The 16,602-nt window shown below is 47.3% G+C and overlaps 1 protein-coding gene across 3 annotated transcripts in view; it reads left to right on the top strand.

Moving 5' to 3' along the window:
• Window positions 1–15,663, top strand: part of pkaap (A-kinase anchoring protein pkaap) — a 71,023-nt gene extending 55,360 nt beyond the window's left edge. Inside the window, exons 10-13 of one of the 3 annotated variants that reach the window (XR_016286468.1) lie at window positions 10,399–10,475; window positions 11,052–11,104; window positions 12,405–12,625; window positions 15,432–15,663. Coding sequence is in view for 2 of the 3 variants with exons in the window: in XM_089564052.1 (XP_089420178.1) it covers window positions 10,399–10,475; window positions 11,052–11,104; window positions 12,405–12,503 (229 nt within the window). In the remaining variant the exon portion in view is untranslated. The remainder of the gene's footprint in view (window positions 1–10,398; window positions 10,476–11,051; window positions 11,105–12,404; window positions 12,626–15,431) is intronic. The other 2 variants (XM_089564052.1, XM_089564053.1) reach the window with 2 other exon arrangements.
• Window positions 15,664–16,602: the final 939 nt, after the last annotated feature.

The raw sequence follows: 16,602 nt of genomic DNA, 5'->3' as shown, positions 1-16,602 counted from the left end.
GGTGTTGCGAGACATAGCGGTAGCAACCACGGGAGAGATGGGGCTCGCACTCCAAAGTTCGATGTGGTGGCTAGAAGGCATGCCAAAGTTGGCGACCTCCTGGCGGACGACAGCTTGAATTATGATATTGGGGTGAAGGTGTTGTCCGACAAGGGCGCGTTGGTCGTAACAGGAGCCAGGGCCTCCAGTTCACGGCGCACGATGCGAGTCACGTTGTCGGGGTTTGAAGGCTGCCTCAGTGTCGGCAGATCCCTGGACGTGGAACTGGCAGCTGTGTCAGGCAGGTGGTCAAAGCGGTGTGCAATGCGCCGGTGCTTGGCCTGCTCGAAGCACTGACACACCTGCAGTCAACCATAGAGCAGTCCCTGCGTAGTAGAAGATGGAAGGCATCGTCAGCAATGCCTTTAGGAATGTGGCCTACCTTATCATCTTCAGTCATGTTATCCACCTTGCGGCACAGTGCCGAGACGTCTTGGGTATAGGTGATAAATGACTCAGTGGCCGTTTGGGTGCGAGCTGCAAGTCCTTTTTTGGCAGCAAGCTGACGGCCAACTGCCTTCCCAAACAGGTCGCGGAGCTTCTGTCTGCAGACATCCCGAGACGCGTGCTGTGCCGGCAAGATAAAAAAATCACATTGGCCAGCATCAGCGTGGCGTCCCACCTGTTGTGTGTGCTCACACGCTCGTGCAGCGAGAGCCAGTCCTCGGCGTCCACGCCGTCTGTACTGCAGAATGTGCCCGGGTGGCGAGGGTGGTCTAGGACGACAGTTGGCGTGGCAGGCGCAGACGAGGGGGCCGGGTCAGTAGTCATCTCAACGGTTCTGCCCGTCGGCATGTCGGCTCTAACCCCGCGACCGCCACGAAGAGATGTTACGGGGAAGTCTGTATTGACGGCTGCACTGTGATGGCCAGCATCCAGCTCAGATACTGCACGGGCCCAGCTTCACCCTGTCAGCGTCGTCGTCGTTCACGAATCATGCACGTGTCGAGTCCACTTATACAGTAACCAGTTCACTGGTAACAATATCTTCACAGAAAGCACAGTTTTGTGAGGACATTTTATGCCCCCTAAAGAAATTGATGTGATCAAGCAGAGTATTGTGACCGCTGGCGTGTCTTGTTGAAACCTGGGACAGGCCTGCATACACCAAAACGAAACAAAGTGAGGTGCCGAAGGCGGCAGCCGAAAATGTTCGCTGCTAGGTACGCCGAGCCTACAGCCAAGGTGATGCATTGGGAAGTTCTGGCGAGGAAAGGTGCTTCTTATGCACGCAGTGCACCCAAATTTTTAGGCAGCATCTACGACACCCCGGGAACGGTCTCGACCTCTCACTCTCCTGCCATCAGCACTGGCAAAAAATAAGAAGGTAGAATGATCTACGAGGAAAAGCAATGCACACATTGTGGGAGCATTGTATATTCCACTTGGATTGTGCCAAAAACTGGACTTTCGTGCTTCCTGATGAGGTTCGGGCACACCATTGGCAATAGAAACAAGTGTCACTATTTACATTTATGGTCACAACCAGAACAGTTTCGCGATTGATGGTGGTGATTGGAGCCATGACTCCACTCACGCCTGCTTGGCTGCAAAGAGAGCGAGAGAATGGATGGACGACAACCTGCCGGTGTACTCCAAGGTGTCAGTGATGGAGCCGCCAGTAATTTCAACAATAGGTACCAGCTTTTTGAGTGTGGAAAGATCTTGTCCCAATACCTAGTGGGTATTCTCAGCAACCTTGCGGCGGTGTTGGAGGACTCATCAGGCACCAAGGAATGCTGGGCAACCTGAGAACAAACCCTGAAAGCAGGCAGACTTTGTAAGTGAAGGGTGTGCACCTGCAAGTAAAGGAAGTTGTTGCCAGTTACAGAAGGATGAGTACCTTCCACAGCACGCATGTGCATCCAAGTCGCCAACCGCAGCATCCTCTGAGTGACTGGGTCTGCATGGAAGGAATTAAGTGCACAGGATTGAAGACATTGTGCATTGTCGTATTTATTTATTTATTTCATAATACTGCAGGCCACTGCTTGGCCCAAGCAGGAGTGAACATACAATGTTACATAACCAAAAGAATAAAGTTATTCAATATTAGCAGCACATGGAAACAAAAAGAATAAACATATACAATGTTACCAGCGCACGGATACCAAAAGAATAAAACCAAAAGAATAAACTTATACAATATCAGCAGCACACGGATACAAAACATACACATAATCAATATTAGCAGGTAAGTAGACAATTTAACGCATCAGAAAAATTTTGCAAGGAAAAAACAGATTCCGGTAACAAATTCCAATCTTGCACTGTTCTAGGGAAAAAACTCTATTTAAAACTGTTAGTTCTGGCGAAAAGGGGAGTAAGTGAATGTTCACGAACGTTCCGAGTCCTTCTCACTAGAAGACTCTTAATGCACTCCGGAAGCTTCAGTTTATTTTTACCTGTTAAACTATTAAACAAGAATACCAATCTATTAATCTTTCGGCGGACTTCTAGTGTAGGATGTTATTTGACATCATTAACTGCGATGGAGAGTCTTCCCTTTTGTATTTTCCGTATATTAACCTAACCGCTTTCCTATTTATTTTTTCAAGGGCCATTATGTCCTTTTTTGTGTACGGGTCCGAAACGACTGACGCATATTCAAGTAAAGACCGCACACAAGTTTCGTAAGCCAATTTTTTCATGTGTGCCGGGGCAGTTTTTAGCTTTCTTCGTAAAACCCATGGCGCTTGTGTCTCGTCTCTTGTACTTTGTGGTCGTGTGTGTTTGCGCCCCTTTCAAAGTTTTCAAATATGAACCAACTTGCCCAAAAAGAAGTGTTAATGAAATATCTTTCTCAATGCGGCTGTAGAAATATTAGTAATGTGTGATGACCATTTTAACTTACTTTCGAGTGTTACACCTAAATATTTATATTTCTCAACTTCCAAAATCCTATTACCGCGAATAAGGGAAGGCAGCAAACTTGGAGACTTTTTCTAGTTATACGTAAGACAACAGTTTAACTATTAAGTTCCATAGCCCATTTAAGACACCATTCTTCAATGGCAAAAACTGCTTTTTGTACAGAGCTGTGGTCATATTCGGATGAAATTTGTTTAAACACAACATAGTCGTCTGCAAATAACTTAACAGAAACATCTTCAGGTACAACCGCAACTAAATCATTGACATATATTAAAAGCAACAATGGCCCAAGCACACTTCCCTGGGGGACTCCTGATTGAACACTAACAACACTTGAAGCGGTCTTATTAATTTCCACATACTGCCGCCTGTGTGTAAGGTATGCTTGAACCCACTGAATGATAAAAAAGGGCACACCCATACATTCCATCTTATAGAGAAGTTTGCCATGTGGCACCTTATCAAAGGCCTTGCTGAAATCAAAGCAAACCACGTCCGTTTGTCCGGACATATCAAGCACCCGCGCAAAGTCGTGCACAGCCAGAACAGTCTGAGTAACTGTGGATAACCCCTGCCTAAACCCGTGTTGACAATCAGAGAGAAGATTATGATCGCTCAGGAACTTTCGCAGGTGCTCCAACATCTTACAGCAACTGCATGTTATGGAAACAGGCCGATAATTTGAAACTGACAATCGATCACCTTTTTTATACACAGGAACCACACGTGCTATTTTCCAATCTGAAGGAAGTTTCCCGCATGCTAATGATAGTTTAAAAATGTCTGTTAGGCAACCTGATATTTGTTCTGCGTATCGCCTCAAAAATACATTCGGAAGACCATCGGGTCCAGCGGATCTTTTAGTGTCCAGTTTCAAGAGCATCGCCAGGACACCCTCATGAGTCACTTCAATGCCCTCCTCTGATGCAGGCGCTGCTTTTGTTTCATATTCATCTAATTCTGAAAACACCTCGTAGAAATACTGATTAAAATTCTCAGCTATTTCGGCAGCGTCCGTGATAATCATGTCGCTAACTTTTATTTTGGTAAGTGCATCTTTGGGTTTACTCAAGTGCCGCCAAAATTTCTGCGGATCAGACTTCAGAAACTCTGCTAAAGTGTGTGAAAAATATTTAGTCCTGGCGCTGCTCACATTTGATAACAGGTCATGTTTGATGTCTTTAAACAGCGGCGTTGACGTCCCACGCTTTTTACGATATATCTTAAGTCTACGCTTAATGTGTATAATTTCACGAGTAATCCATGGATGTTTCCACTTTTTAAATGTTTTTCTGTCTGGAACGTAATCTTTAATACAATGCCTAAGCACATTAGCGAACCGTTGCCAAGAGCTTTCCACATCACATGTAATCACAAGATTTTCTTCAATATAGTCAATAATCGCCACATCGTCAGCTCGACTAAATTCCTTAACTGTAGCAATATCGAGCGCGTGTGTTTTTGACTTTTCAACTTTCCAGGAAAAAAAACTAACTTATGGTCAGATATACCGGGTTCAATTGTAACCGTTCCTTCTCTAAATCTTTCGCTAATGAAGAGCAGGTCAAGAATTGATGTTTTGTGAGTACACTCAGTAACTATTTGATCAAGACCAAGAGCAAGCATAACATCAAGGATAATATCGCTCGTTTGCGATAATCCAAAAGACAGATTGTTCCAATTTAGTAAAGGCAAATTAAAGTCACCCGTTACAATCACATTCTTGTTTCGTAACAACAACAATCGATCATACAATTTACTCAAGAAGCTTTCATCAGCATCTGGAGCACGATAAACCGCACACAAATGAAACGCTGTTTCCTTCACTTTGATTTTTAAAAAAAGGCTTTCATGCTCAGCAATCTGGCTTTCGACGTCAACATCGACACAGGATTTAACAACAGCAACACCACCCCCTCTAGATCCTCGGTCCCGCCGATATAACCGATAACCTGGTGGGACGATGTCATCATCACTGATTTGCTCGTGTAGCCAGGTTTCAGTTATGACGCACACGTGCGGATCCAAAGAGAGCAAACATTCTTCCAGTTTTTCTGTTTTGTTTACAACGCTTCTTGCATTGAGAGAAACTAACCGCACATCGGACGTATCTGGCCATTAACTTTCAGATAAAGATGTGGTGTTGCGTTCTATCAATCTCCTAGAGTTTAGAACAGCATCCCATTCATAGAACCGCCCATCAACCTTCAACTTGTCATAAATCAAGGAAACCTTACTGCCAGCCTTTTTTTCAAGTTTTGCACTTTGCCAAAGATGCTTGCGTTCGCACAACGATTCCGCGCAGTAGTCATTATCGATTCTAATATCCATGCACCTGTGGCGTCCCCACGGCGACGGTGCTGCCTGATGTGTTATCTTTGATGACCAATTCTTCTGTTGTGGCTTGATGAAGCTTGGCGATAGTCTGCGAAGGTGCATGCGTACTTGACAGCAGCAGGACCTGTACCGGGAAAAGACATAGCATTTTGAGCACCTTGCTTGCAGCGCTTTCGCCGCGCCCACTGAAGACGGACGGGTGTGGTGCCGAATTTATAGGGCCAAGGGTCGATGACGTCACTGTCGACAACGTCCGATATCCATGCACCTGTGACGTCCCCACGGCGACGGTGCTGCCTGATGTGTTATCTTTGATGACCAATTCTTCTGTTGTGGCTTGATGAAGCTTGGCGATAGTCTGCGAAGGTGCATGCGTACTTGACAGCAGCAGGACCTGTACCAGGAAAAGACATAGCATTTTGAGCACCTTGCTTGCAGCGCTTTCGCCGCGCCCACTGAAGACGGACGGGTGTGGTGCCGAATTTATAGGGCCAAGGGTCGATGACGTCACGGTCGACAACGTCCGATATCCATGCAGCTGTGGCGTCCCCACGGCGACGGTGCTGCCTGATGTGTTATCTTTGATGACCAATTCTTCTGTTGCGGCTTGATGAAGCTTGGCGATAGTCTGCGAAGGTGCATGCGTACTTGACAGCAGCAGGACCTGTACCAGGAAAAGACATAGCATTTTGAGCACCTTGCTTGCAGCGCTTTCGCCGCGCCCACTGAAGACGGACGGGTGTGGTGCCGAATTTATAGGGCCAAGGGTCGATGACGTCACTGTCGACAACGTCCGATATCCATGCACCTGTGACGTCCCCACGGCGACGGTGCTGCCTGATGTGTTATCTTTGATGACCAATTCTTCTGTTGTGGCTTGATGAAGCTTGGCGATAGTCTGCGAAGGTGCATGCGTACTTGACAGCAGCAGGACCTGTACCAGGAAAAGACATAGCATTTTGAGCACCTTGCTTGCAGCGCTTTCGCCGCGCCCACTGAAGACGGACGGGTGTGGTGCCGAATTTATAGGGCCAAGGGTCGATGACGTCACGGTCGACAACGTCCGATATCCATGCAGCTGTGGCGTCCCCACGGCGACGGTGCTGCCTGATGTGTTATCTTTGATGACCAATTCTTCTGTTGCGGCTTGATGAAGCTTGGCGATAGTCTGCGAAGGTGCATGCGTACTTGACAGCAGCAGGACCTGTACCAGGAAAAGACATAGCATTTTGAGCACCTTGCTTGCAACGCTTTCGCCGCGCCCACTGAAGACGGACGGGTGTGGTGCCGAATTTATAGGGCCAAGGGTCGATGACGTCACTGTCGACAACGTCCGATATCCATGCACCTGTGACGTCCCCACGGCGACGGTGCTGCCTGATGTGTTATCTTTGATGACCAATTCTTCTGTTGTGGCTTGATGAAGCTTGGTGATAGTCTGCGAAGGTGCATGCGTACTTGACAGCAGCAGGACCTGTACCAGGAAAAGACATAGCATTTTGAGCACCTTGCTTGCAGCGCTTTCGCCGCGCCCACTGAAGACGGACGGGTGTGGTGCCGAATTTATAGGGCCAAGGGTCGATGACGTCACGGTCGACAACGTCCGATATCCATGCAGCTGTGGCGTCCCCACGGTGACGGTGCTGCCTGATGTGTTATCTTTGATGACCAATTCTTCTGTTGCGGCTTGATGAAGCTTGGCGATAGTCTGCGAAGGTGCATGCGTACTTGACAGCAGCAGGACCTGTACCAGGAAAAGACGGAGCATTTTGAGCACCTTGCTTGCAGCGCTTTCGCCGCGCCCACTGAAGACGGACGGGTGTGGTGCCGAATTTATAGGGCCAAGGGTCGATGACGTCACGGTCGACAACGTCCGATATCCATGCAGCTGTGGCGTCCCCACGGCGACGGTGCTGCCTGATGTGTTATCATTGATGACCAATTCTTCTGTTGCGGCTTGATGAAGCTTGGCGATAGTCTGCGAAGGTGCATGCGTACTTGACAGCAGCAGGACCTGTACCAGGAAAAGATGTAGCATTTTGAGCACCTTGCTTGCAGCGCTTTCGCCGCGCCCACTGAAGACGGACGGGTGTGGTGCCGAATTTATAGGGCCAAGGGTCGATGACGTCACGGTCGACAACGTCCGATATCCATGCACCTGTGGCGTCCCCACGGCGACGGTGCTGCCTGATGTGTTATCTTTGATGACCAATTCTTCTGTTGTGGCTTGATGAAGCTTGGCGATAGTCTGCGAAGGGGCATGCGTGCTTGACAGCAGCAGGACCTGTACCAGCAAAAGATGTAGCATTTTGAGCACCTTGCTTGCAGCGCTTTCGCCGCGCCCACTGAAGACGGACGGGTGTGGTGCCGAATTTATAGGGCCAAGGGTCGATGACGTCACGGTCGACAACGTCCGATATCCATGCACCTGTGGCGTCCCCACGGCGACGGTGCTGCCTGATGTGTTATCTTTGATGACCAATTCTTCTGTTGTGGCTTGATGAAGCTTGGCGGTAGTCTGCGAAGGTGCATGCGTACTTGACAGCAGCAGGACCTGTACCAGGAAAAGACATAGCATTTTGAGCACCTTGCTTGCAGCGCTTTCGCCGCGCCCACTGACAATTTACAATTTACTCAAGAAGCTTTCATCAGCATCTGGAGCACGATAAACCGCACACAAATGAAACGCTGTTTCCTTCACTTTGATTTTTAAAAAAAGGCTTTCATGCTCAGCAATCTGGCTTTCGACGTCAACATCGACAGAGGATTTAACAACAACAGCAACACCATGAGTCGAAGAAAGGGGTGCAGCCCAGAAGCAGGTCCCCATGACCTTTTCAATTTATTTATTTCGTTAAACATACTTGAAATATGCTGCCTTTTTATTTGACTTTAACCTCTTTATGTGTGTACTAAGCTGCGCATCGAATCCTTACTGCGTTTTGGTGGAAGCAAAATGACAAAAAGGTCAGTGTGATGCCGCAGCGCATCAAGGAACCCCAGGCAGTGAAAAATGCCAATCTCACGCATAGGGACGTAAAGGGCTGCATACAATATCCCACCAAAATTGAAGACGCCTACGTGAATCACAAATGACATGGGCTCTTCAGAGCTGCATAGTGTGCTCAACCTTGCACAGGGTTCTCATTGGAAGGGTCGTAACTACAAAGGCAAACAAAATTATGCAACATGTTTTTCATGATTCCAAAATTTGATATAAAGGAGAACATGCGGACAAAGTTTTAAAAAAAATCCTAAATTTTTTTTTTTTCAATTGTCGTCGGAGAGCCACCGCGGTGGCTCAGTGGTTATGGTGCTCGGCTGCTGGCCCGAAAGACGCGGGTTCGATCCCGGCCGCGGCGGCTGAATTTTGATGAAGGCGAAATTCTAGGGGCCCGTGTGCTGTGCAATGTCAGTGCACGTTAAAGAACTGTAGGTGGTCGAAATTTCCGAAGCCCTTCACTACGGCGCCCCTCATAGCCTGAGGAGAGAAACCAGCACAAGCGAGCACAGTGTGTGAATTCCTTCTCTTGTGTCCTGTTCTTTCTCCCCCCAGACCCAACAAGCTCTGCAATTCCCTCATAGCCTGGATTGCTTTGGGACCCCCCACCCCCACAAACCCATAATTGTCATCAGAAGTTTCCATTGTTCTGTGTTTTCTTGAAGTTAGCACCATCATATCTCTCTATAGATAAGACATGTAGATATGAACTTGAGCAGTTTGATAAGTCTGTTCGCTTAGATTATAATGCACAATTCTGCCACAAGTCGTTTTAGATATAATGACCTGCAAACTAGATGCAAAAATGTTCTTTGTGCGGATTAGACAAATCTTATACAAACATCTATAGCTTGCAGACAGACAAAGGTAACAGAGCACAAATAGAAACCTCCATGTACTTATTCAAACCATTTTCAGGTACCTAACCTTAATAGATTTAATTTGATTCATAACCAAAGTTGGCCAAAACAGCAGAGCACTTAAGCGCGGAAGTCCACTTCTGCGCCATTAATAATTTTTCATGCTTTGAAAAGTTTTTTGGGCCACAGCCAATTGCGAGTGTCTTCTATCCAGTCATCAGGCTATAAAAGTTTCAGATAAATTTGAGAGGCTTTGTTCGATCTTACGTGGACTCTATTTTTATTTGTTGCTGTCACTTGTGGCAAAACTGGGTTCACACCGCACGATGTGGCAAAACTGGAGTGCAGTCATGCCTGACGCCGCACTGGCACATGTCGACCAATCAGCAGTGCTAATGCATAAGAGGGAATGTGGGTCATGAAACTATTTTTTTTTTTTTTTTTAGTAAGATTCTTATTGAAACCAATCTGTATGTGTGGTTTTTATGTAGAGTCCGAATACTCAGCATTTGAATTGCAGACTTAAAATTTCAGATGTAAGTAGTTTTGTGATTTTGATTAAGTTCTCTTTTTGGAGTGAATGAGCCAAGAAATGTTTATAAATTATTTGAGACATTTGTAGAACTCAGTCACCCAAGATGTACTTTGTGCATTCATGCTGTGTTTGGACTTGCCTCACTGAAAAGACATTGGTAAAAAAAAACCCTTTAAATTGCAGAACAGGTTGGCTGGTTATATAGGAAAGCAACTAATTGAATTTATTGCATCATTATTGCACCCAGTTGAGATAGCATCACCACACAGCTCCTCTTGTCCCACATAAACTGATACCAAGGCAAACCAGAGAAAAAGTGCATATGGGTGAGACTGTATTTGTAAAATGAAGAACAGCTTGAAATTTGGGTGCGCTTACTGAGCCACAGGACATCGAGTGTCGGGAAAACGCCTGCCACCTTGGCTACGCTGATGTGATGCCATCCTGTCTAGCAAATGGGTGCCAGCTGAGCTTTGAAATGGTGGCAGCAAAACGGCTGCGATCGGGGAGCGGCTACACAATTGCCATCACGAGAGTGGAAGCTCACACTTTGTTATTCAGCCGCACGAGTCTCTAAGTATTTATTTTGTTGTAGTTTGGATACTTCGTAGTTGAAAAAAAAATATATATTTTTTTAAAGAATCAATTTTTGTTGACAACTTTTTGTGATTGCCCCTTGAGAAGTGAGAGAAGAAAGGAAAAGTGCTGCTGTGTGGGAGATGTTTTACAAACTCTGTTGCCATTTCCCACAGGAAGCTTCAGATGGCGCATGTGGACCACCTGGGCAAGCTGACGACGGAATTTGAGCCAGAACCGGACAAGAAGACGGGTGCGCATTTTTCTCACCCTTCCCAGGTGGCATGTCGGGGCAGGGGTTTGAGCAGTCCCCCCAGCTGCCACGGCCTTGGTCCCTTTATTTTTTTGGCATTCTTCCGGTTTAAATTTGTGGAGATGACAGAGGAATCATCTCCCCTAGTACAGTGCAACGAGGCAGTTCTAGGCCTGTACAATTGTAGCCAGACTGTTCCTACCTAGCCTTCCACCTCCCAAAATGTGAATGGCTCGCTAAAATGCTTAGCATCCACGTTGCAATACACCTTGGCCCAAGCTGCTCCTGGCGGCAAGGTAGACTAGTGGTGAAGCCCACTTTAGCCAGCTCAAGGTGGAAGGCCACTCTCTTCCTCGCAGACATCCTTCACTGGTGCACTGGGCAGACTTCCCTGCACAGCTGGTGGCCCTTTGTTTGGAGCACCCTGGTTGAACTCTTGCACAAAGCCTTAGCTGTGTCTGTCGACCAGAGGGTGGGAGTTTTTGGCGGGGGCTTTCCAGGTTGTGCAAGTGGGCGAGTCTTGAGACCATGAAAAGCGCCCCCCACAGTGCCTGAATGCTGCTGCTTCTCCTGCAGGTTCCAACCTCACCAAAGCATTGCGCAAGCTAGTCAACTGGGATGCAGACAAGGTGGGTGGCCACTGGGTGTGCTGCTGGGAGGGCACCTCGCAGGAGGACGTACTCCTTGTGCTGTGTGGCGGATTCTTCTCTTCTCTACTGCCCTGTAGTAATCTTGGTGACAGAGGATGAGTTCATACATTTGACCCCGCATATGGGTCAACCACCATTATATGCCAACAGCCTGACTTTGCGAGGTCATTTTTTTGGAAGAAAACGTTGACTTGTAATCAGTGACACTTGGCAGCCATTTTTTGTGCCCTTGTGGTACTGAACCGAGCTCAGCTGTTCCTCAAGGGTCCATCACGCTTTACATTGCCTCTCTTTGAGGACTCATGGCGGTATCAGCACTTGTAATGAGGCACAGCAGGCAAGCACAGAAAGACAGCCTGGGCCGGTATTGTCTTCAGGCATCACTGAGGATGTAACTGAGAAGAACAGATTGCAATTGTGTTCAGAAAAGAAAAAACAGCGCTAAATTCTACACAAACCACACAGAAAGACGGACAGGACGGGCGCTGACTCCAACTAAGTTTATTGAAAGCCACATGTAGCATATATATAGCCTGAAGAAGGTGAACGCATGCGCATTTCCCACATGGCAACAACACCCACACACACAAGGACGATAACTTCTCATAATCGCGTATTTTTTAACAATCTGTGCTCACTTCCTCTTAGGGAAATAGAAGTGCTGACGCACATGCCACCCCTCTCTTTGATAAAAAAGGCTTCTGCCAGTTCGCGAGCTAATCTATCTTTACTTCTGGTTAGAATTTTAATCTCTTCAAGTCGTGGTGCACAGTGCTTTTTATTTTCATCAATGCAAGAGCGGCAATGGGCGGGAAGGTTTTCGAACGAATCCGATGCGTTCCCTAAGGACCTTCTGTGTTCCCCGGCACGCTCGCAGGTGCGTAGAAGTGGTGCGTCAGCACCACTTCTATTTCCCTAAGAGGAAGTGAGCACAGATTGTTAAAAAATACGCGATTATGAGAAGTTATCGTCCTTGTGTGTGTGGGTGTTGTTGCCATGTGGGAAATGCGCATGCGTTCACCTTCTTCGGGCTATATATATGCTACATGTGGCTTTCAATAAACTTAGTTGGAGTCAGCGCCCGTCCTGTCCGTCTTTCTGTGTGGTTTGTGTAGAATTTAGCGCTGTTTTTTCTTTTCTGAACACAATGTCACACCAACTAGCCCAGCAAAAGGTACTGTTAAACAGATTGCAACCAGAGGCCTAGTCATAGCCTCGGAAGGGCCCACAGTGATGGCAGTAATAAGCGAGGGGTGTGCAATGTTTTTTCTTTTTGCAGACTGAGGAGGACATGGCGTGGCAGGTCGCTGAGATGATAGTCAAAGACATCTGCAGCGTCACCCTGTGTCCCAGTGCCACCTCTGATGACGTGGGCTAGGTCCAGCAGTAGTGAGTGCTGCTTCTCCAGCTCATTGTCTGCTCATTCATGCACCGTTGGAGCTGGACACAATGCCTTCCCACTGGGGGGGATGCGTTGCGGGGCTGACCTGAAGTCGCTCGGTATGTCCATTGTTGTGCCGAGAAAGCTTCAAGGCAGAGTTATGTCTCATCTGCAAACAGCCGAATCACAGTGGGAAAGTGTGGGACCAGGTTCGAAATGTAAATACCACCTTTTCACCATTTTTAATTTGTCTTTTGACAACACCTGCTACACAAACAAGCACAGGGGAATGGCAGAACATATTAGGGGAGCACTTTCTTGCAGTTTCTGTTCTTCACACCACACACAGCCTTTTTTAAATACATAGGAGTAGCAGCTGCACAATTGAATCATACAGTATAGTAGAACCCCTCTATAGTAAAGTAGCTCGGACCAGCAGAAATCTTTACTTTTTCAGCGTGTGTCTTTAACCAATCAAATAGAGCCAGTTGTGAGTAGCGTTCGTCTCTTTTTTTTTTTTGCACAACCTTTTTATTGAAGCGCTATTTGATCCTAGACCGATCTCATCATTCCACAGGAAGTGCCTCGCCAGGCACTCTGTCTGTCTTCAGAAAAAATCTTTCCTATAACTGCAAAGAATGTTCACTCTTCTATGGAAGGTGAGAGTACTATAGCGGGGTTCTGCTGTAGTTAAATCACATTCCAAGAAATCCATAGAAACCAACAGACCACCACTTACAGACAGAACAACCACGCTCACACACTCATAACTTCTAAAAGTCCGTTCGCTGCTAAAACATCTGTGTAGTCACAAAGTGTAGAACACTGTTTAACCTGAGGCCACTGCGATTTGAAGAGATGCGCCCACGTCTCGTCGCTTTGAACACATTGCCTGACATGTCGCCAAAACGAGACCCACTGCCTCCATGTCACTCTTAGGAACTTCCACAAACTCCACAGCAACATATTGGGCAAGAATTCCTTGCACTGGAGGAACAATACAGCAGCTTTGCGGGCTTTTCTGCTGATGATTTAAAAATGGATGTTTATGTAGGAAGCAGAGTGATGCGAGGGAATCGGGGGGAAAAACAGTGAGGCTTCCACAGTGCACCCCTGTCTTCACTGCTAAATGTTGCTCTGTGTGGCCATAGAACAGCATTATTTACACAGACTCCTCCCAAAGCGTAGTTACGGCTCTTCACTACAGAAGTGCTTGGTGACATCATACACCATACAGTAAACTCTGCTGCGTCCATGTCAGAACAAAAGGCAATGAGAGAGCAAACGTGTGTGCTGATGGCAAGCAAATAAAAGTATTAAATATGCCCTTTAAGGATTGCATGAACTTAGTACTTGGTAAATTAAAGGTGCACTGAAGAGGATTCTGAACTTGTCTTTTTGCCGCGGTAACTCGATCTACCCGTTCCTAGCATTCTTAGAAACAGTGACTTATTGCCCTGTGTGGCAGATTTCCCCAATTAAATCAAATTAACGTCCGGCTCCCGCCTTTTTTTTTTAATTCTGCCTCGTAGGGTGGGCGGAGTCGACCAACGCGCGGAGCGCCTTTCACCCAGTCCCGTGGCGGCTTGCCGCTCTGCCATCGGCGGAGTAATACGTAGTAGTCCGTAGTAGCAAATAGTCCGCGCGTATTTTTATTTCTTCGGGCTTATTTTGCGGCTATATTATCTGCGAATGAAACTATTTATACATGGAAACCTAAAAAACAAAATGAAGCGAAAGCAATGCCTCCACGGGACTGGGTGAAAGGCGCTCCACGCGTTGGTCGACTCCGCCCACCGTACGAGGCAGAATTAAAAAAAAAAGGCGGGAGCCGGACGTTAATTTGATTTAATTGGGGAAATCGGCCACACAGGGCAATAAGTCACTGTTTCTAAGAATGCTAGGAACGGGTAGATCGAGTTCCCGCGGCAAAAAGACAAGTTCAGAATCCTCTTCAGTGCACCTTTAAGGAAAAAAGTATGAGCCTGCTTCTACCAGAAAAGTAAATAACGAACAACTTGGTAAAGCCAGTTTTATGTGAGGGAAGTGGTTCTCTGCCGTCCTCATATAGGCCACCCACACCTTACACATAAACAAGACAAAGTGGTGGCCATAAACCACATTTTGTGGGGATGCACTAAGACAAAAGCATTTCCCAGAACTTGATGATGAACACACCCTGAAGAAGTAGTGAGCTGTTAGATTATTCCAGCCATCAATGTCCTTAGCTGCCACTAAGAGAGAGGGTGAGGCTTCCTTTGTGTGCCATTAAATGCATCTCCAGAAGCAAAGCAGACCACAAGAGAGCCAAGCTGGTTTCACCGGGGCATGATGGCATGGGCCTCCTCATAGGGCATGGCTTATCAGACTGGGCTGGTGGGACATGGCAAGCCGTTCAGCTGTACTTACTACTCGCGCACACCCAGACAGATAGTTGCTGCTAGTCAGCTGGAGGGCTCCATTGCTTTGAGCCATCCTGTATTCAACTTCTGTCTGGCCAGTGAAGGGGGGGTCGACGCACAGTTTTCTTAGAACGTGTTCGCGAAATCAATGCGTAATTTGCGCACTCCTGTTTTTAAGCTTTAATCTGAAGGAAAATGGCGGGAAAATTACACAAGTAACTATGGTACTCAATGTTCTACTCTGCTGAATGAAAGTTGAATGGTAGGGCCATGCTTTTCCATGGGATTTTCAAGAGGATGTTTTGACGGTTGGTACAAACAGTAATTTGATATATTCACATTCAGCATAGCCGAGGTGAGCTTCTTGAGCAAAGCTGCAGCCAAGGCCTCTAAAGTCACACTCAGCAGAGTTTGCATCATTGAACGTGAACAGTGTCAACTGCTCTCGGTTGACTGTCTGTGGCTGCTCTGTCCCTCTGCTGCCTGCATCGCTGAGTGTTCCCTCTCTTGTCTCCTCTGGCAGGCCCTCTCTACCTCGGTGCTGTCAAGGTCGAGGGAACAGTGCCAAGACAGCAGCAATCTCGACTGAAGCGGAAGGAGGAGGGACACACGTGCCTGACGCTGCCGCTTACCTGTCTATGTGATAAGAAGCTGGCACTGGTTTTCCACTCCGTTCTTTCTTCTTTTTTTTTTGCCAGCTTCTCTTGACAGTGGAGCGGCTCATGCTTCTTGTAACAAGGTGAAACAATAAAACGCCCCCCCCCCCCCCCCCCTTTTTTTTTTAATCGTTGACAAACACGTGTAGAGTTCAAGTTACTTTGGCCCCAGGGTAAGTCCTTGCTGCCAGCCTTTGTTGGCAATGAAAGGAAAGACAGTGCCCCTGCAACTGTGGTTCAGCCAATGGACAGCAGCCTCGCTCGCAGCACGGTTCACCCTAGCACTTTTTCACTCCGTCGCTGGAACAGCTGATGCCATCTGTGGAGGCTTTTTGGAACTGGTCACGCCAGAACCACTCATTTCAATGAAACAAACTGTTTCTTCCATGGCCCGCTAAAGTTGAAAATGCGCATTTATGAGGATATATATGTCTCTGGGCATGGTGGCCTGCTCTCTGTTGAGGCTGGAGCCGAGCACTTGGCTCCCAACAAGGCATTGCCTCCCTGTAAGATTCTGGGTTCGACCGGCAAACCTGCCCTCTGGCTCGTGAACCCTCGGACTACAGTGTCTGTTGTTCCCTCAACCGAGATGATGGTGTGTTGAATGTCTGTGTTGTCTTTGTTCTGAGAGGATCCTCGCATCTCTGTATGCTGCAGCCTGAGAATCTGTCTAGTAACCCTGCCAATTGGCCTCAGTGAGGGCAATCTCTTCCGCTGCCTGTGTTGTCTTTGTGGACGCACCGGTGATTATTTTTCCTTTGGCGTTCACTACCACCCTCGCGTTTCCCTCCTCCGTTCTGTACTTGGGCGTGCAAACACATACAAAAATCTGTTTCTTCTTTAGGAACCTGTCCAACACCGATGGTGCCCTCCGTGTTTGTGGCCACTGGTTTAACCAAGGAAGTGCTCCTCGTTTTGCTCTCAGTGCCTGTCTTCATCTTCAGACTCGTATCTGAGCATAGGTTCATGATGCCTTTCTGATGCATGTTTCCATTTTGTTAGGCTGTAGGTACAGGAGCACATGCACATATGTCATCC

This window comes from Amblyomma mixtum, chromosome 10, assembly GCF_055824585.1.
Source record: "Amblyomma mixtum isolate Tamu chromosome 10, ASM5582458v1, whole genome shotgun sequence".
NCBI lineage: Eukaryota > Metazoa > Arthropoda > Arachnida > Ixodida > Ixodidae > Amblyomma > Amblyomma mixtum.
The sequence above is the reverse complement of the archived record's forward strand: the minus strand, read 5'-3'. Positions and strand labels throughout refer to the sequence as shown.